General features: G+C 56.7%; 1 protein-coding gene across 9 annotated transcripts in view; it reads left to right on the top strand.

Moving 5' to 3' along the window:
• The first annotated feature begins 3,467 nt into the window (after positions 1-3,467).
• Positions 3,468-20,221, top strand: part of LOC125700997 (myosin phosphatase Rho interacting protein) — a 61,986-nt gene continuing 45,232 nt past the window's right edge. For all 9 annotated transcript variants that reach the window (XM_048962417.1, XM_048962416.1, XM_048962412.1 and 6 more), the window contains exons 1-3: positions 3,468-3,958; positions 9,937-10,014; positions 10,806-10,871. In XM_048962417.1, the coding sequence (XP_048818374.1) occupies positions 3,839-3,958; positions 9,937-10,014; positions 10,806-10,871 (264 nt within the window). In that variant the 5' untranslated portion in view covers positions 3,468-3,838. The remainder of the gene's footprint in view (positions 3,959-9,936; positions 10,015-10,805; positions 10,872-20,221) is intronic.

The raw sequence follows: 20,221 nt of genomic DNA, 5'->3' as shown, positions 1-20,221 counted from the left end.
AGAAGCACTGTGGTGTGTGCCATGACCAAAGCACCGTTGATGCGTGCAGCGTTTTTGTGAGCAAATCCTTACCATTGCCCCGTCCCACACCCAGCATTCAGGGGGCCCCATCCCGACAGCCCCAGCGAAGGGCCGTTCCCTGCACTGGGCTGAGGGTGTTGCAGGAGGAGGGCTGCTCCTTGCAGGAGCAGGCTTGCAGGATGCAGAGTTAATGCAGTTAATTTTTAATGCTGAAAAACCCTGGGGAAATTCCATGGGGCTGGAGGGAGGCCAGCGGGAGCCAAATGGGGAAAGGGGATAAAAGGGCCGACCCTGGGAATTACAGAGCAGGTAGGGCTGATGGCGATCCCCGGGCAAATGATGGGCTGGGTAACTGGGGACAGTGTCAGCCCAAAATTAGAAACTAAAAATATAATTAAGGTCGTTAGTTTGGTTTCATGGATGGCAGCGCCTGTCAAGTGAGGCGGCTCGGGGTTTGGCACGGCTCTGGGCTGGCGGATCGCTAATTGCGCGCTGCCTAACGACTGTCTGCAATGCAGCTCATTGACGGCCAGGTGATGTTTCCCTTTGTAAAAGCTGCATGATGTGGAGTCACCGGAACACACCTGGGGGCAGCCGAGGGGCTGTGCGTGGGGTGTGCCCTGTGTGGGGAACATCCCTGGTGCTGATGGGGACAACAGGCTGGTGAGCAGCACAAGAAGGGGATGTGATGGGGATCTGCTCTGCCTGGGCACCCAGTCAAAATCTGGGGGGAACAAAAGAGTCAGACTTTCCCCACTGAAGGCAGGAAGCAGCTGTGGGATATGGTCCCTCGCAGCCTGACTGGGAGAGTCATTAACCATTGGCCCAGTTTTAAGAGGAGGGTATGAACTCGCACTCAACTGAATGAGAGGAAATCTCTACTTGCTGGGATGTGGTTTAACCCAGCTCCTGGGCTGTGTGCATGTGTGCAAAGCAGGGGCTGTGCAGGATCCTTCCAGCCCTGTGCACGTTGCACTCTGCTCTTGGCTACAGCAGCTGCAGCTGAGCACTGTGTGTTTCTCCCAGACGTTCATGTGGCTCCTTTGGCTTTCCCAATGGGAAGGCTGGGTGCAGGCTTCAAGCCACCTGGGGGCTTTGCTCCATCTGTGAGGCTGTTTTCACCCACGCACATTTCCAAGCAGCAGTTTTCCTGTGTTAGATGCATGGTTTTGCACGCTGAGCCCTCCCCTGTGCCCTGGGCATCCGTCCGTCTGGCTCCATGTAATGATGGCCAAGTGGAGGTGTGGGGAGACGGGCTGCCCCGGGTCATGCATGCAGAGAAGAGCTCTTCTGGATGCTCCTTGGGCCATGTGTCCCACATCCCCATCCCACTGATGCCCTCACATTGGATGCTCCTGGTAGCACCTCCAGGCAGTGATGCAGCTCTCCTTTGTGCTGGGCATCCCAGTGCCACTGAGTGCCTTTCAGGAGCAGGAGGGCATTGTGCTGCCCATTCCAAAGCAGGACCAAAGCAGGTGAGTAACACCTCTTGCTTGTTTACCTGCTGCTGGGGCTCACTGACTCACGCAGCTCCTTCCCCTTCTGCCACTGCAGCTCCTGACGAATACTTTCCATTTTCCTATATTACTTTAATTGCCCTGCTTTGGGAAAACTGCTCCAGACCAGCTCTGGGCTGCCATGCTCCAACCGAATGTCCCGAGATGCGGATGGTGGGGACAAGGCACGCAAAGGAACACTCTGTGCCATGGCCGTGCCCATGATACGGTCACGTAGGAAAAGTCATAAGTGATGGATTCTCAGCAGCCCTGCTTGCTGCGCACGGCCGAGGCAGTGCAGCTGAATGCAGACTGACAGGTTCACGGAGAGGCCCGTCCTGTTCTGTGGGATATTTGGAGAGCTGCAGCCAGCCCAGCACCAGCCCCAGCATCAGCAGCACCAGTAGCACCAGCAGCACCAGCCGCATCCCCACAAGCTGTCAGCCCTGGCGCCAGGTCACAGCCCCGAGCCACCACGAACTGGGCTGCACTGATGGGGACGCCAACCCCATGTCCTGTGCTGCCCAGGGAATCATAGCCTCCGATCTGCCTCAGGGACACACGGTGTCCCTTGCATGGCATCTGGGGACACAGTAGCCCCCTGCAGTGCTTGAATGCACCCCACACTCATCCCTGCTCCGTTTGGGGTGCATGAGGTGTAGGGTGCGTCATGTCCCCATGGACATCGTGGGATGAAAGGAGGGCTTGGGGGCAAAAGAGCTTTTTGAGGACACCATCTGTGCTCCGAGGGGCCGTGTTGGTAAGCACGCATGGTGATGGCATCAGGGATGCAAACACAGAGGGCGTTGCTCCTTGCACGGCAAAGGGCTGTGTGTGTTCTGCTGCGCTGGGATGAGGAGGAAGCTGAGAATCGCACCCAAAGCAGCAAAGCGTGGCGGAGCTCACGGCCCCCCAGGAGCACTGCGAGCAAGCAACGCTGGCAGGAGAGAGAACGATGATTAAAGCAGCCTTTGATGAAGCCCCAAATTAATAAAGCAGCGAGCCATCGTGTCGCTCTGTATTTATTGGAGGATGAAGGCGCGGAGCCGGCGCGGGGACCCACATCAAACAGCGGGGCAGCGCCGGGCGGGGATCGGCGGCTGCGTCCCCGTTCTGTCCCCGTCCCCAGCCCTGCTTTAGGGCCCTCACCGCCACCAGGGCACGTGAACTCTCTGCTCTGCATCGGGTCACACCACGTTGGGCAAACAGAGGAGATCCTGGGGGCCCCAGGGCGGTGGCTGCACCCTCATTCCTTGCTTTTGTCCCCGCTGCCGCACATTACGGAGCGTTGGCTGTGCCCCCCTTTCCCCTCACATTGGGGTGTCCTGGAGGTCGGGGCTGTGCCTCAGGTTGGGAACATCGTTAGGGCGAATGGGTGCATGGCACTCCGTGCGGTACGACCCCGTACCGCTCCGCCTCGGGGGGGGGGGGGGGGGGTACGTGCACCGCCGGAGCGTGCGGGCACGGTGCGGAGAGTCAATATGGGGCTGGGGGGTCACGCGGGGTGGGAGGAGTCCTGGCACAGGGATACTTATGGGGCGGAGATGGATTCAGTGCGTGAAGGCGGTCCATTGCAAGGGGGGTCGCGCCCGGCGGGGGGCAGCGCGCAACTCCACGCACAGCGCAGGGCCCCACACCGCCCCCCCCCCCAACAGCGAGGCCCGGCCCCGCCCCCAGCTGTCAGCACCCCACCCTCCCCCACGGCCGGCCGGGAGAGGAGGAGCCCACAGGCGGCGCGCCGCGCCCTCCCCTCTCCTTGCGACCCATTGGCTGCGACGGCCTTTTGTTACCGTCGTCTTCCCTCCGCTATTGGTGAGAACCGCCGTCCGTCAGCGCTGTGGCGCCGCCCCCTTCCCGCTGGCTCCGGAGGTGGAAACTTTGGGGGCAGCGCAGCGTCGGCCCCGCTCCGTTCCTCGCCGCTCCGCTCCGCTCCGCGCGGCCCCGCCCGCCCGCAGCCCCGCCCCGCGCCGCTCGGCCCCGCGCGTCCGCTGAGCGCCGTGCCCCCGCTTTTTTAATCCCCTCTTTTTCTGTTGTTGTTATTTTTATTTCCGATTTTTGTGGTTGTTGTTCATCATTTTTTTCTCGATTTTCCCCCCCCCCCTCCCCCACCCTCACATCCCGAGTGTTTTTGTTGCTGGTGGCGGCGGCGGTTTCGATTCTTTTTGTTGTTGTTGCTTGAATTCCTCCTTCGGATCTCCGCTCTCCCGCCGAGCCCGGCTCTCCGCGCAGGCCGCGGCCCGCGATGGGCGCGGTGGTGGCGGTGCGGCGGTGCGGGCGCTCCGCGGGGCGCTGAGCGGACGCGGAGCGGCGCGGGGCGCGCCATGGCCGCCAAGGACAACCCGTGCAGGAAGTTCCAGGCCAACATCTTCAACAAGAGCAAGTGCCAGAACTGCTTCAAGCCCCGTGAGTCCCACCTGCTCAACGACGAGGATCTCAACCAGGTGGGACCGGTCCCCAAATCCTCTCTTCCCCCCCCCCCCCCAAATCCGCCTTTTGTCCTGTCGCTTCTGACCCCCGAGTGCCGTGCGGTGGCTGTGGGAGCTGTGGGTATCACAGGGTCTTGTGGGTGTTTGGTGGCCCTATGGGCAGCCGAGGGTCCCATAGGTGCTCGGTGGCCCTGTGGGTAGCTCGGGGTCCTATGGGTAGCGTCGGGTCCTGTGTGTGCCTGGTGGTCCTATAGATTGCTCACCATACGGCTCTTAGGGTCCTGTAAGTACTTGATGGCTCAGGGCCGTATGGACAGGATAAGGTCCCCGAGGTGATTGGTAGCCCCATAGGTAGCGCGGGATCCTATGGATGCCATACGGTCCCATAGGTGCCTGGTAACCCTGTGGATAGTTTAGGATCCTATGGGTAGCATAGCGTTCCATTGGTGCTTGGTGGCCCCACAGATGGCTCAGGATCCTATGGATTGTATAGGGTTCTGTGGGTGCCTGTTGGCCCCCAGGGTATAGCCGGGGCTCCTATGGATAGCATGGAGTTCCATAGGTTCTTCCAGGCCCTGTGGATAACCCAGGATCCTACAAATAGCATAGGGTCCTGTGAGTACCTGGTGGCCCCATAGATAGCTCAGGATCCTACTGATAGCATAACATCCCATGGGGCTGAGTGGCCCCATAGATAGCTTGGGGTTGTATGGAGAACGTAAGATCTCTTTGTGCTGGCCTCATAGTTAGCAGAGGGTCCTCTGGGATCTCTGGGGGTCTCGTGGATAGCATGATGCCCCATTGGTGCTCCCAACAACAACACGGGCTGTTATGGGTCGCAGGCGCCTGCTGAACCCATAAGTGTGCTGGGGCCCATGGATCCCTTGGGGAGGGGGGGAGGTTCAGGCACTCCATGGCTGATCCTTGCTCCCATAAGCTGTCTGAAGATCCAGTGGGGATCCAGTGGCCCCATGGATAAATGCAGGTCCCATGGGAGCCCTTTGCCCCCTCTGGGTCCATGTCCATGTTGGGGTGTAACCAGCACAGCCCCCCTGGATCCTCTGGTCACAGCACCCTGCCCTATAACACCCCGGATTTCCTATGGAGAGGGCAGAAGGTGGCTCTAGGTTTTGGGGTTGTGGAGGGAGAAATGGGCCTTCCTCCTCCTCCTCCTCCTTTTCCTCCTCAGAGCCTTTGCACACCCCCATGGGGCAGCACCCAGCCCTATGGGGGGTGTTGGGGTGGGTGGGAGGGGGGATGCAGCCCCACGCTGCCCCCGTCCGGCACTGTGCTGGGGTGGGGGCTGCCATCTCTGCTCCAGATCCTATTATGGCAATGAGATCAGACATATTGCTGTGCTCGCTGGGGGCGGGGGGGGGGGGGGGACGACACACACCACATAATGAAATCTGAGGGCTAATATGGAAAAAATGTAACTGGAAAAAATGCCGTGCTGTGTGCGGGAAGGGGCGGGCGGCCATGCCCAGACAAAGGAGCGTCCTTGGTGGTGAACGGGGTGAGACCCCACCATCTGGTTGTCCCCTCACGGGGTTCCACTGCCATCATATTGCTTTTAGGAGGGGGAGCCACAGCGCTGCACGCTGCCGCCTGCAGCAGAGAGTGCAGGGGACTGGGGGAGAGGCCCCCGGTCTCTTGCTTTGTCCTGCGAGGTCCGAAAGGGGGGGTGGTTCCAGAGATCAGGGTCACCCTGGGGATCAGATCTGTGCCCAGCTTTGGGGCTTTCACTGGGGAAAGCGTTGTGATCTCACTCAGCTTCTCCCCCGCAGCCTGGGCAGAACGATCCCACCGCTCCCCGATAAGATGGAGGCTCTGGAGCGTGTGATGCACGCAGCTGCGGCCCCGCTGCTTTCAGCGGCGCTTTGGGGTCTGTGCTCTGCTGTGAGCACCCGTGTGTGGTGGGCTCCAGGCACCCGGTGTGACAGCATGGCGCAGCTCCCCATCCCCACTTCTATTGATTTTATTATTATTATTATTATTATTATTATTATTACTATTTTGGTGATCATTGTGACTTTTAATCCCCACGCGGGTGCCGGGAGCCCCGCTGCCCGTTGGCGACCCATCGCAAACCTTTGGCGGTATTGGTGGGTTGGGATTGGTGCCCCAAGGGCAGCCCCCAGCCCAGGATTAGCTGCAGCTCCCGGTAATCGGGCTTCAAAGGGCCGCTGGGCTCTAAGTCCCAAATCCTGCTCTGTTCACGAGTTGTTTGTGTGGGTTCAGTGCAGTGCGGGGCGGCCCCATGGGTGCCATGGGAAAACATGGGTGGGGGTTGCTGTGCTCCCCCCGGCGTGAGCTGCAGCCCTGATCTCAGTGTGTAGTGCTGCCTCGTTCCCTATGATCCTCATTTTGGAGTTTCTCAGCTTCCTGGTGGGGTGCATTGGAACCTGGACCCCCTCAGCTCCTGTAGTCTGTAGGGAAAATGAAGCCCCACGATGGGAATTGACTTCAGCATCACACTTGGTCTGGATGGGAGGAGAGCAGAACGCAGCTCCGTCGCTTTAATTCTCCCTTGGGGCACAGGACTGGCACAGAGCAGGAACTTGAGGATGCCATCCCAGCTCCCCGTGTCTTATTGCCCTTATTTTTGGCATGGGCATCCCAAGGACCACCCAGCAGGAACATGGCACTCGCAGACTTTTCCCACCACCATCCCCAGCAGCGAGTGAATATTTTCACGGCCCTCCTTTAGACATTATTTCTTTCCTTCTGTTCTGGACACCAAACAGCCAGATGGGAAGCGGCAGCTTCTGGTGCCCCACTGCTGGCTGTGTGAGCACCAGAACTTTGCTTCAGGGCCTTGTGTTGATGCAGCTGTGCAGGCAGAGGGCTCACGTCCCTGGGGATGAGTGGGGCTGGCGCAGTGTGCTGGCCTCAGTGCGTTGTCTTGCACCTATGGGGCTGTGTGACCCCAAGTCCCTGCTCTGCATGTTGCTGCAGGGCAGCAGGGGAGGGGTTGTATCCTGGGCGTGCTTTCACCTCCACCCCCTACTCAGTGTGGGAGGAGAAGCCCCCTTGTTCCTGGAAAGCAGCCCCCGCTGTATCACGCTGCAAAAATCTGCCTGTCATTCACTAATGGTTTGAGCCGAACAGGGGAAGGTTCTCTGCAAATGTCAAAGCTGCCTGCGCCAGCTGCTGCTGCCAGCAGGAATTTGGGAGCAGGGCAATGCCCGGTGCCCCATGCCCTGCAATCCTACATCGGGGAGCCCTGGCCCCTTTGCAAGTTTACACACTGCTGTTGGTCTGCACGGCGCCGCTCCTTATCTGCTGTGGCACCCAAGGAAGCGATAAATCCCCACTCCTGCACTCGGAGCTGCTGCTGCTCAGTGCTGGGGGAGTGCTGCTGCAGGGCACGGCTGTGTGCCTTGGGCCGGGTTTGCAGGGTCCTTTCCCCCACCCTGTAGCTGTGCTGTGCAGATATGGTTTTGTGGGAGAGGCTGCACGCTGCTGTGCCTGCATACCTAGCTGCCACCGCTCGTGGGGTTGCTACTGAGGGGTGACTCTGAGTGCTGCAGGGCTTTGTGGTCCTTGCTGCATCCCCTGGCAGCAGGCAGAGCACAAAGCAGCACCAATCCATTCTTGCGAGCAGTGCTAAAGGGAGGGCAGCCTGCTTCGCTGTCATGCCTCTTTCTCACCCCAATGCTGTGACATCTTCCCCATTCCAGCTTGCCCACAGAGACAGATGAGCTGTGCAGAGCTGCAGGTGCCCAGGTTCCCTATTTGAGGTTGGTGGTGCTGACCTCTTGAGCTGTGCCAGGAAAGGAGGCAACAAACAGGGATCTTGTAGTCGGTGCCCGACTCATTGGGTTGCTTCTGCCTCCAGGAAGGTTACTGCTGTTTGGTTTTAGGGGAGATGTGTGCATCTGTGTGGGCTGAGGCTGATGGCGCAGCTCTACCTGGGGCAGCAATATCCTCATGGTGCCAGCCTGTGTCTGGCCCCATCACCCAGCTCCACGTGCTGTCACAGAATCATAGAATCGAATCACAGAGTCATTAATGTTGGAGAAGACTTCTCAGAACACCACGTCCAACTGCTGAGCCATCCCCCCCGTGCCACCAAACCTCACACACAGAATCACAGAATCACCCGGTTTGGAAGGGACCTCAAGGATCATGTAGTTCCAACCCCCCTGCCTAGCAGGGCCACCAAACAAACCTCGTCCCCATGCCACGTGCACACAGCCCCATTCCAGGGCCCTGCGTTGCCCATTGGAATGGAGTGACCTGGCACTGCCCTACAGCTCTGGGGATGTGTGAGGGTTCTTCGTTACCCCAATCCAGGAGCTGCGCTCAGAAGCTGTGCGTCCCCATGGAGCAGAAGGACAGACAGACGCAGTGGCTGGGGCAGGGTGTGGGTAACCAAGAGCAGGGGATGGGCACAGCAGGGCACCCCACCGGGCTGTGAAGCTAAGCAGGGCCAGGCAGGGTGGGGGGCGGGATGGGTACCTGGGTGTGCCGCAGAGGTGCGACCGGAAGCGGCGCGGTGACGCCGGGGCGTTGCTGCCTGAGTCAGCTCTGCCAGTCCCACGGGGCTGTGGGGTTCCCACCCGGCACAGCACCATCCCTGTGCCCCTCTTCACGGCCGGGTGGCTCCTTCGGCACCCCCGGCCCATTGGCTTCATCACTGGAGAAACCGGCTCTGGTCTTCTGCCCACCCCAGGAATACTAGGATTGCTGCAACGTTGCTCTCTGGATCTGCTCAGATAGGGAAGTCTCGCTCTGAGCTGTGCCCACGGACCTTATTTTAACCCAATGCAGGTGCAGTGGATTTATTCTGGGCACAGTGTGTGCTCACATCCTTCTATTTGTGCCTCTCCGGGCACCGCTTTTGGCAGCAGTTTGTTTGGGTTTGGCTTTAAAAAGCGCTTCTCTGCGGGGGGACAGAGCTGGGCTGCCCATGCGCTGGGTGTTAACTTGTACCTTGTGGCTGTTTGGGTTTTGGTATCTGCAGTCGGTCTTCCGATTGTGCTGTGTTAAGGTTGTGTATTTCAGGTGCTGGAAAAGTCTGTGGCAAAATGGGTTTGGTGGGGCTGGGTGAGACCAGGAGGGGTTCTGACCCCAGTGGTGATGGTATGGGGTTATTTCATCCCTGTGTATGGGTCTGGTACAGTGGGGTTTGCTTGTGGAGGTGGCTCTGAGGGGTTGGAAGGGGACATGGGGGACAAAGGAGGGCTCGGTGCTTTGTGGTGGTGATGTTGGAGACGCTGTGTGCCGCTTCCTCCATCCTCTTCTTCCTTCTTGGCCATGACAGCACCTCCAGAACGGACTCAATGCGTGTGCTTTTCATGGGGAGCTCCGTGCTCCTGTGCCCCATTCCTACAAGCACAGACTCACCTTGAGTTACTCAATATTTCGCAATTTTGCTTTTTTTTTCCTCCCAGCTCCAAAGTCCCAGTGTGGGCACAGGGCTGGGTGGTGTCACAGCACGGCTGGGTGGGGCTGTGCTGTGGGGCAGAGTGGGCAGGAGGTGGAGTGGGGTCTGCGAGTCCCTGCAGGGCTGGGGGCAGCAGTGCCATCGGGGCCATTTGGTGCAGGTGATGCTCCAGGAGATGCCACCCCGAAAGGGGCTGTGGGCTTTAAGGGATTGTGTTATTACTTCCCACTTTACAAGAAGTGAAAGGACTGCTAATCTGGTTTGTTCCCACTTTGCTTGCTTGGTACTCCATGCGTTTGGCTGTTTTTGGTGCATAGGCAGTTTCTTCTATTGTTCACAGGGATTTTTCCAGAGGGGAAACTATTTTTTTTTTATTTTTTTTTTCTTTAGCATTACAAAACCACAGCAACTGGCAGGAGGGATCTCAGGGAGGTACTGCATTGGACACTGATTTAAGGGAAAAAATAATAATAATAAAAAGGAGAAGAATGAAAGCGAACAGCTTAACCAGAGTGTTTCAAGAGGTGGTGGGAACGTGGAGTTCTTTGCCCCGTCCTGGTGTGGCAGCTCCAGCTGATCCCTCTCTGCTCTTTTCTTTCAGGCCAAACCCATTTACGGTGGCTGGCTGCTGCTGGCCCCTGAAGGAACGGACTTTGACAATCCTGTCCATCGCTCTCGGGTAAGGGACACCCTGTGGGTGTTGGGGGGGTGGGACGGGACGGGGCGATGACGCTGCACCCATCCCCTTGTGCAAGACAGGGAGGTTTCCTGCTGCAGGGTTCTTTCTGCTGGGCGTGCAGTTTGCTGGGCTGGAGCACCGCAGAGCCTGCTGCATTCAAGCAGTGTGAAGTTACTGCTGGCTGCTGTTGTGTTTTGGTACCTTGATGCTCAGCTGCCCAAAAGGGTTGCTGCTAGAGCTCGAGCCTTGCAGCACTGCAACCATGTGAGCAGAGTTGGAGCATCCTCTACATCCCTGCCCTGTCCTGCAGCTGGAGGCTCCCATTCCTGCCACCAGTAAAAATCTCTCCCCCCTTACTGGATTCTGGGTTCAGCCCAGGCGTCATTGGGAGTCATGGCTCACGGGGACATGGGACTGTGGTTCACTGGAACCTCAGTGGTTTTGCTGTCCCCGAGCACCTTGGACTTTGCCTGAAGGGCTGAGAAAAACAAGATAAGAATTGCTGCACTGGGGCTATGAATCTGTGATTTTTTTTTTTTTTTTTTTTTTTTTCCTCTTTCAAATTTCAGCCTGCTCAACCAGTTTTTGCTCTGGGCTGCAAACAGGCTGGCACGCGCAGAAAGGCCCTTTCCAGGCAGATCAGGGCTCTGATCTGGTGCGCATGGCCATGCTGAGAGAGGGCTGGGGGGGCTCTGCATCATGCTGGAGCTCTGCTGGGGGATGTCCTGCGTTGTGACCCCAGCTTTGTGGGCTGGCACTGCCATGACTGCCTTTACTGTCTTCTCTTGCAGAAATGGCAGCGCCGGTTCTTCATCCTCTACGAGCACGGGTTGCTGCGCTACGCCCTCGACGAGATGGTGAGTGCTGCGTGGCCACGGCGTTGCTGCTGGTGGGAACCTGCAGTGTTGGTGCTGCTCCCGGAGCGTGGCACCAGGCCGATGTCCTGTGGTGTCCCATGGAGCTGGATGGCTGAGCCCACGTGTTGGAGGGCTCAGTTTTGGTATAAACCAGCAGTGGGAATGTGCTGCTGACAGATCTGGCACTGGTGTGGAGTGCTGATCCTCAGGTTCCTCGCCCCCCCCCCCAGCTCCTTCCCATCCTGCTGCTTGGTGCTGGGGATGTTTGGTGGCGGAGGATCACCATGGCTGTTCCTGGGGAGGAGGCTGTGTGTGGTGCTGGTGTAAAGTAGGTCAGGCGGAACGTGGAACGCCTTCATGCTGCTCATCCTTCCTGGGAGCCGTGTCTGCCCCCACTGCTCTGGGAACAAAATGAGGGAGGGAGGAAGGAAAGCAGCTCTTCTATCCATTGCGAGCTGCCAGGTAGGCTGCTGAGCCTGAGGAGGGTCAGCCCTGCTGTGCCCACCTGTGGCTGCCTGTTGGCAAAATGAAGCACGCAGCAGGTTGCATGGGGTTTGGCACAGCACAGCCTGATCCTGAGTGCTGGGGTGCTCCTGGGTGAGAGGCTCGTGGAGCCGGGTGCACTGGGGTGCAGGGCATGCATGCACGTGGGGTGAGGTGTAGGAGTGCAGGGCGCTTCTCCAGAGCAACGCCTTCTGTTGTTTGTTTGTTTGTATTTTTTCTTGGAGTTGCTCCAAGTCCCGTAAATAATTTAAACATCTCCATTCAGAGCTGCGGAGGCTTTTGATGCATTTGTAGTGCGACAACAACCTGTGCTGGGCTGCTGTTTGGTGTTCTACAAACAAAGCGCAGAGAAATGCCTCGAGGAGAGAGTTGGGAAATATGATGTTTGTAGGTTTTTTTTGCTGTATTGCATCCCATCATGACTGCCCATGGCACTGCTGCCCCTGGGCAGGAGCAGTGCCTCAGCCCCATTCTGTGCACTCGTGTCCCCGTGATGCAGGAGAATGTCACTGGAGAGTGTGCTGAGGGCTGGGGAGCGTTGTGCAGCTCCCTTGGGCTGCCTGGGAGGGAAAAAAAGTGAGGGGGAAAAAAACAGCAGAAAGGGTGTGTGAGGGGAGCGTTACCTCTCCTGCTGGCTCCTTGCACTGAGCATCACAGGAGGAGGGCAGGGAGTATCCTCACCATGGCCTTAGATGGAGGAAACGGAGCTGCTCCCCTGGGGAGCAGGGGTCTGACACATGGTGTAAAAATACCCCCCTGACCTTTCTGCACATCACGTCCCTGTGCTGGCTCTGCTAATGCCCGTGGCACTGGAGCATCCCTGCCCACAGTGTGCCCCATGCCAGGGCAGCATTGCACTGCCAGTGCCAGAGCTATGCAGGGAGGAGCTGATTCCCTTGGGGCGAGACCCAGAATGTGACAGTGGTATCACCTCTTGCTGTCCCTTGTGACTGAGAGCATCAGCTTCCCCAGGTGCTTTCTGCGTTTGCTTTGCTCTGGTGTGTGCTGTAGGTTCCCCTATGGCAGTTCCCAGTGTGTAGCTCAGATGATGTCATGGTTCTGATGGGTTTGGGACCCTCTTCCACCATATCAAGGGAGGCCGAGGTTGGATGTTAGGGAGAATGTCTTCTCTGAAGGCAGGCATTGGAACTGCTGCCCGTGGAGGTGGTGGAGTCACTGTCCCTGGAGGTGTTCCAGAATCATGGAAATGTGGCACTGAGTGACATGGTTTGGTGTCATGGTGGGGATGGGTCGATGGTCGGACCTGATCTTAGGGATCTTTTCCAATCTTGATGATTCTGTGACCCCACAGCAGCAGTCAGGGATGACTGAGTAATGGGGAATGGCCGTGTGCAGGTCAGAGATCCTATGTGGGATGCAAAGACTGAGCTCTATTCCTGCCCCCCACCTTGGGCTGGAACTGTGGGAGGACACTGGTTTGTCCTCAAGATCTCACCTGTGCCTATGGCTCCACAGCAGAACCAGGGCTTCTCCCAGGGAGGTGCTGCTGTTTTGCTCAGGGAGGGATCCCCATTGCAGGAATGATTCCCCTCACTGTGCTCCTGGAGGTCCCGTGGTGGGGGGACACGGCAGCGTGCTGGGAGCTGGGCGGCAGCTGGGCAGGGACCTCCCAGGAGGTGGATTGAATTGCTCTGCCCTGAACCTGTTAGACATTAATTGTGTGGGTTTGGCAATTTCTGCTTTATTGAAAATGAGGAGGGGAGGAAGGCGTGGGATGCAGGGGGTTGGGGCTGAGCTCCCCATTGGCAGCGCTGGCCTCCTCTTCCTCCCCCTGACCATCAGCAAAGGGCACATCTGGTTCTGAGCTGGGGTCGGCAGCTAATGAGCCACTGCTCTGCAAGTGGGAGCGGGGCAGAGGGCTATGCTGGGATCCCACAGCTCACTGCTGGGATTGAGGGAAGCTCTGGGGATCACCCAGGGGTGCACACAGGGCAGATGCCACAGGCATTGGGATGGGCCAAGTGCCCAGAACCTCCTCTGTGCACCAGGAGCCCCAAATACTGCCAAAATCCCATCAGTGGGACGGGGCGTGCATGCGGGGAAGGCACTGGTTTGGAAGCAGAGAGGTCTAAGAAGTCTGCTTTGGCACTGCAGTCCCCTGCTGAGCCACTGGCTGGACTGGGGCTGTTTGTTTTTTTTTGTTTTTTCTTTCCTCTTTTTTTGCTTTTTTTTCCTCCTTCTTTTTCTAGTTTGCAGCCCCAGGCTGCTGCATGCTGTTTTTACAACTGACCCAAACAGTTGCAATGCACCCATAAAAAGCACCCAGCCCCGAGCATCCCGCTCTCTGTGCTCCAGCATCAGTGCACACGGGGCTCACCAGGACCCCGCAGGGGGAATGAGTCCCTGTGTGTGCCCATCTCCTTTCCCTCCAGCCCCAGTCCCGGCGTGCAGCAGCGTGCCAGCAGGCTGCTCCCAGCTCCGCTGAGCCCTAGGGAAGCTGAGCCTGCTCCAACATGCACGCATTCCTCACTCCCCTCGGCAGAGGCTGGGTGCTCAGGGTTTGCTCAGTGTTGCATTCCATACTGAACAGCCTCTCGGTTGCTTGCACTGTGGTCCCATGAGCTGCGTTCCCCACTTTCCCCTTTGTGAATTATTTCCCCGTAGTTTGAAGTTAAAGGACCAAGAAGCTCCAGGAATTAAGCTAAGCCAAATGCACCAAAGGCATTGTTCTGGAGGTGAAAGAGGCACCCAGGAGGAGTGCAGAGCTTTGATACCTTGCCCTCTTTGGTTTCAGATAGCCTGAAGCCCTCAGCCCATAGTCCTGCCCCGACCTGGGGCTGCTGGTACCTGAGGGGAGGAGCAGGAACCCATGCCATGGTTCTGTCCCAGCAGCCTCATCCCAGCACCTTTTGTCAGAGGGGGGTGGAGTGTGGACAGCATCCAACAGCAAGTGCAGTCTGGTTGCCGAGCGTTTACCCCCTTCTGTTGCAATGACTGCTGCCTATAATTAGCTGTAGGTCTATTAATAGAGCCCTGCTGCATGGGAATGGTGCGGTGGAAAGGCAGCACGGGGTGGGCAGTGGTCTCAGTCCTACCCCTGGCTGGGACTGTGGGTAATGCCAAGGTGAGAGCATCTCCTGGGTGGGCCGGAGGACCAATGGACATGGTTCCTTGTGCACATCCCCAGCATGGGAGGGATTGGGGTCACAGCTGGAACCCTGCAGCTCTCTGCCCCTAGGAGCCTGCGCAGGAGCTGTGGATGGGAGAACTCAGCCCGGTGGCAGAGAGGGACCCAGGCAGGAGGGGTGTCCAAACATGGTGATGCGTAGCTGCGTGTAATTACTGTTTCCTAATCGACCACCTCCCCAGCACACCCCGATTTTTCTTTCTTCAGAAGTAAAGGGGCACATTTAAAAATGTCACCCTCAGCAGATCTGTGCCATGATCACTTTCGTCCTCGCTCCCCCTCCTTTGTCACCAATATTCTGAGAAGCCAAGAGAGTCTGCGTGTGTTTTTTTCCTCCTCGTTAGATCAAAGCGCTTTACTTCAGTCTTGGCATGGAATGGAAATTCATTGGCAGGGATTAAAAAACGAACGTTCAACATCCTGGCCCCTCCGTCCTTACTTTTTTTCCACCCGTTTTTTTTGCCATTGAAGCAGTTCCAGGCTTGCCCTGCCCCCTCCGCCGACGAGCACAGGGTTGGGTGAGCCCATGCTCCCTTTGCATGCGGCTTTTCCCCCCTCAGACACAGTTTTGCTGCTGCCTCTGCTCGCCAGATCTTGGAGACTTTCAGTTTCTGTTCGGCATGAAGAGCTTTTGGCTGGAATCAGAGCGCGTTTCGGATTTCAACAAGCTGAGACGAAAAGGGAGAGGAGCAAAGCAGCTGCAAGATGGGCAGCAGTGGTGGGAAGAGAAAGGGAGATAATGCGTTTGGGAGGGGGGGGGGGAAGGTGCTGTGTAGGGATGTTGAGTGCTTATGTGAAAAGGGTTGCTTTAGAAATGGGGAAGTGTTGGGAGGATCCAGGAGGAGCAATCTGTTCTCCTCCAGGATTGTTGGGAAAAGAAGGGATCAGTGATGTTGGGATGCAAAGATCAAGAGCAGCCTTGTCAGAACACGTGGCACTGCTGCCCAGAGTGATGGGTGCCCATCCCTGGTGGTGCTCATGGCCCTGGGCAGCCTGGCTGGTGGAGGCAGCCAGCCCACGGTTGGAATTGGGTGATCTTTAAGGTCCCTTCCAACCCAGTCATTCTGTGATTCTCACAAAGGCTCTGCAGGAGGTGTAGAGATGGGTGGTGGTCCCAATAAAGCTCAGAGGTCTTTGGTTAATGTTGTGTTTAATGCCCAGCATTGTTTCTTGGGAGAAAAGCCTGGAAGCTACCAGGAGCTACCTGCTGAAGCCAGGCCTGAGCTGGGACCGGGCAGGAGGGTGGGAGGTTTGGAGAGTTAGCAGAAATGTGGAGCTGGGAGAGCAGGATGCAGCCAGTGACCTCCTCATTAGCTTGCAGCTTTGATGACCTGGCCCAGGTGCTTCCTTCCTGGAAACAATGCAGTGCTTATTGTCTTCTGCAGAGCTGGAATGGCTCTGAGGATGAGAAACGAGCCCAGCTTCAAGTGGCTCTGTCCTTTTTACTTTTTGTTCTGCTCCTCTGTGTCTTGAGAGCTAGCAAATCAGTTCGTTTAGAAGAGACATGCAAGAGCAGCAAGGGAAACGGGCTTGATTTTAAATCCCCTCTGTGTAGTTTATGGGAGATGGAACGATACGGGCACAGAGCAGAGTTGGGGTTTGTTTTTTGTGACTTAGGGCGATCAGGGCTTCACACTGTGGCCTCCAGCCTGACAGCAGGAGCTGGGTGGAATACGAGTCGTGATGTGCTGCTAAATGTCAGTGCAGGAATCAAACCTGTCTCTGGTGGCATTTAATAGGGGAGATGTCAGAGCTGATGTGGGATGACACAGCTAATTGCCAAGCACGCAGTTACCCTCACGTGTCCCCACCCCTTGCATCCCTGCTGGCCTCCAACCTGGCTTTCGTCTGGTCCCACTGCACTGGGGACAGCCAGCAGATGGGAGCACTGGGGTTTACTGCTGGCAGTTGCTTCAGATGCTTTTTTTGTTGAATGGCAATGGAGAAACAAACCATGAAGCCTTTGGGAAGGTGCATTTCAGTGCCTTCCCAAACAAAGCTATATTTTAAGCCCTGTACCTCACCTTTTAATGAATTAGCCATCCCAGCTTACTGGAGGGAAAACATAACCCTAGGAAGTGGTAGCATCATGTTTTTGTCCCACTGCTGTTTGATGCTGTGGAATGCATTGGCTGTGACAGAGCCCTGGGCCAGCTGCTCGCACTGCAGGGCTGCCATAATTCCTCTAGTCCCACCAGGGCCACCAGCTGAGGTCCTCAAGGACCACCAGGATGCCCTGGGCTGTGTGTTGGGTGGCTCTGGACTCAAGCATCTGTTTTCCCAGAAGTATTGCATTGAACTGCATTGAAATACTCCCTTGGAGAAGTGGCACCCAGCAGCCACCACATCCCTGTCCTCAGCGAGGGTCCTGCTCTGCTGGTGGCATGGGGCACCCTGACCTGCTCCAGTGGGATACAGCCAGCTGTGTGACAGCTCCGAGGGGATGTGTCTCTAACAAGGCAAAGCTGCTCTGAAAATCAAAGCAAGCTTCATTATTATTATTATTATTATTATTATTATTATTATTATTATTATTTCTTTTCCAAAGAGATCCTGCATTCGGTGCCTGCTGACATGACATATGTGGATTGGAGAGAAGCAGCAGCAGCTTCTGGCAGGGGAGGCAGGGGCCAGGGGGGGCTCAGCAAGCCGAGCTGCTGATTACCGGGGGCAGCAAATAGCTTGCAGCTGCCTCTGCTCAACATGCTCTTTGTGGGGCTCGCAGCCACTCTTTGGACACAGCTATTTTTAATTTCCCTGAGCGCGTGTGCACAAAGCAAAGGGGTGGGCAGTGCTGCCGGCATCCCCCTTTCCTGTGCCCCCACCCCCCCTTCCTAGCTTCATCTCATCTTCAAGGGAACTCTGGGATGGGGGGGAGGCCCAACCCCGTGCCTCTGTGGTTTTTGTTTTGTTTTTGGGGGGGAGGAGGGGGGTTTGCTTTGGGAGCCAGGCTCAGCATCCCCCCACCCTGCGCCCGTGTGTGCAGAGAGCTGGGAAAATGCAGAAATAAATAAATAGTCAATTAGGCCGGCGTCCAGCTGAGGGTTCGGGATGGGGCGGAGGGGGGAGTGCTGCAAAAAGAGGCTCTGGCCAAATTTTGGAATGCCTGAGAAAGCGGCCAGAGCCGCGGGCGAGCGTGGGGGTGTGGGCTTCCCACCACCACTCATCCTTGTGGTGGCCCCCAAGGAGGAAAAGGAGGAGGAAGAGGAGGAGGAAGGCTGCCTCCAACCTCGCTCCTGGGGGTGGGAGGTGTGGTGTGAGCGGGGGGCTCAGCGGGGCCGAGCTGTGGGTCGGGAGCAAACTTTCCTCCGGTGGTTTTGGAGTCGAGGTGTGCGCTCTGTTGAAGCAGCAGCACTGTTTGGGGTTAATAAATCACTTATTTGCAGCCCTTGCTTCTCTGTTATGGTAACGATTAGCGAATATGAGATTTCTGGTTTACCCTGGCCATGCATTATTCATCAGTCTGTGTAGAAGGGACGTGGTCAGGTTAAAACTTGTGTGGAGACGAGCTGAGGTCTTGGTGAGGTTTAGGAAGCAGCTTTGCTCAGCGTTACTCAGAACAGGGGTTTTGCTGAGGTTTTCTGCTGCTGCTCAGTGCTGTTGGAGGCATTTATGAGGAAAAATAAGAATTCCCAGGCAGGGTGTATGACTCTGCTACCTGAGTTACTGTAGGCTGCAACATAGGTAAAGCAGGGGAAAAAAACAACCAAAACACTGCTTGTACATGCCAGACATGGTAGTTGTGTGAATGTACATTTGCTATTAAATATTCTGCAAGATCTTTCTGTTAGGCTCTGTCCCTTCAGAGCTGCAGAAAGGACTCTTCCCTGCAGTTGCTTGTCTGGCTGTGGGCAGGCAGAAGGATAGAGCAGCTGGCTACACTTGCTGCAAGGTATAATTACTGCAGGTAATCACGTGCACAGCCCCAGCATCATCCCTCACCTTCCAGCAGGATCTGGGTTCTTTGCCTGCACATACAGCACCGTGCCTTGCACACTGCCACCTCTCTGCTGGGCTCCCAAGGGTATTTCATGGCCATGCATTGCCTGGGGGACACAGACTGCACCCTGTGGTTGCCCCTGCTCCCTGCTGGGTCCCCAAGTGTTGATGCTTCAAGTGTTCCCTTTGCCACATTGATGGTGGGGTCCCTGGCATGCACATGGATTTTGGATGTGTCCCAAGCACCCTCCACTTGTGCAGGATTTCCCCCTTTTGTGATGCTGCAGCTGGGGAGAAAGGGTGGGATTTTGGAGTGCCTCAGCCCTTTCCTCTTCATTTCATCAGCCCTGTTGCAACTCCATCAGTAAAATTTGCCAGGGTGCTGGGGAGCTACTGGGATATAATTAGGGGTTTGGTTTGCTTTTCTGGCTGCTTTCCCATTAGGGGAAGGACAGCGAGGATTATGGACTGAGCAGATGTGTGCAGGAAGGGGACGTTTTGCTGTCATGGCTGTTGATGCGGTGTGCAGGCTGAGGCAGGGGGATTGAAGAAACCTCCCTGGGCTCATGCCCTTTCCCTGCACCAGCACTGGATCACTTCTCTGCTCTTTGGCCCACTCCCACTTTGCAGCTCCAGCTGGAGACCCCCGAGCCCTGGGAGCCCAGCCCTGTGGTATTCCCAGCCCAGCAGGAAGTTCTGCAGAGCTCATAAGAAGAGCACTGGGGAGTAATGAGCTTTCCAGGCTAATTTGGCAGTATTCAACAACTTCCACTGGAGCATCTGTGCCTGTGGGAGCTGCCTCAGCTTCCAACAGATCCGGGGCTGTTGATCTCTAGGGGCTGTTCTAGGCTTGTTTGCAATTGGTGATGCTCATACCATACTTGATGGTCCTCGATGAAGGTGAGGGCTTGGGGGAAATCATGCACTGTGTGGCTGGTGAGGTGTGGGAGAACACACCAGCTGCAGACCAGGAGATTTGTCCCTTCAGCCCCTCTAGGCTGGAAGGGAGATGGATTCACTTCAGGAACATCTGGGGACTTGAATTGGCTGTGCTGCTTTCCTTGGGCAGCTCTTACCTTGGCCGTGTCCATCCTTGGCGGTTCAGAGAAGACAAAAAGCTCCCAAATTCCTAGCCTTGATCTTTCCAAGTTGCTCAGCATTCCTGCCCTGGTGCCACGTGCAGTGGGGTGATGTGTAGGGCTGGTGCCAGGTTTCTGCAGGTCTGTCCTTGTGATGAGACACCTGCAGAGCCCTGTGGCAATGTCCCAAGGAGAGATGTGGCCCTGGGGAATGGATCCCTGCATGACCAACCCTCAGAACCCCTCTCTCCTCCTGCCTGAGCCTCCCCTAGACCTGTCACCCCTGTGGCTGGCTGTCTCAGCCTGGTCTGTGTGCCTCTGCACGTCTCTGTGCTGCCTGGTGGCATCTCGAGCCTTTAGGCCACGGTGAGTGTGCCCCTAGAAGAAGACATTGGGAATCATACTAGCAGTACTTGTTGCTCTAAATGACATCGGAGCCTACACCAGCTGCAGTGATTTTCCTGCTCAGCAAGAAGGCTGGCTCCGAAACCAAGCAGCAAGTAAACTTCACCTGGGTTCATTTCCTAAGCTGTTTCCCAGGCAGTGATTCTCTTTTCAGTGAAGTGCCTTTTGCACCTTTTTGTAGCTTCCTTAAGGATCGTGGTGAAACTGAGCAGTGGCCCCTTCCCAGTTTTTCTACTTCTGGGTGCTTGCAAGGGCTCCTATCCATCATGGCAGTG

This window comes from Lagopus muta, chromosome 15, assembly GCF_023343835.1.
Source record: "Lagopus muta isolate bLagMut1 chromosome 15, bLagMut1 primary, whole genome shotgun sequence".
NCBI classification, from domain to species: domain Eukaryota; kingdom Metazoa; phylum Chordata; class Aves; order Galliformes; family Phasianidae; genus Lagopus; species Lagopus muta.
This window is presented reverse-complemented; position numbering and strand designations above follow the sequence as displayed.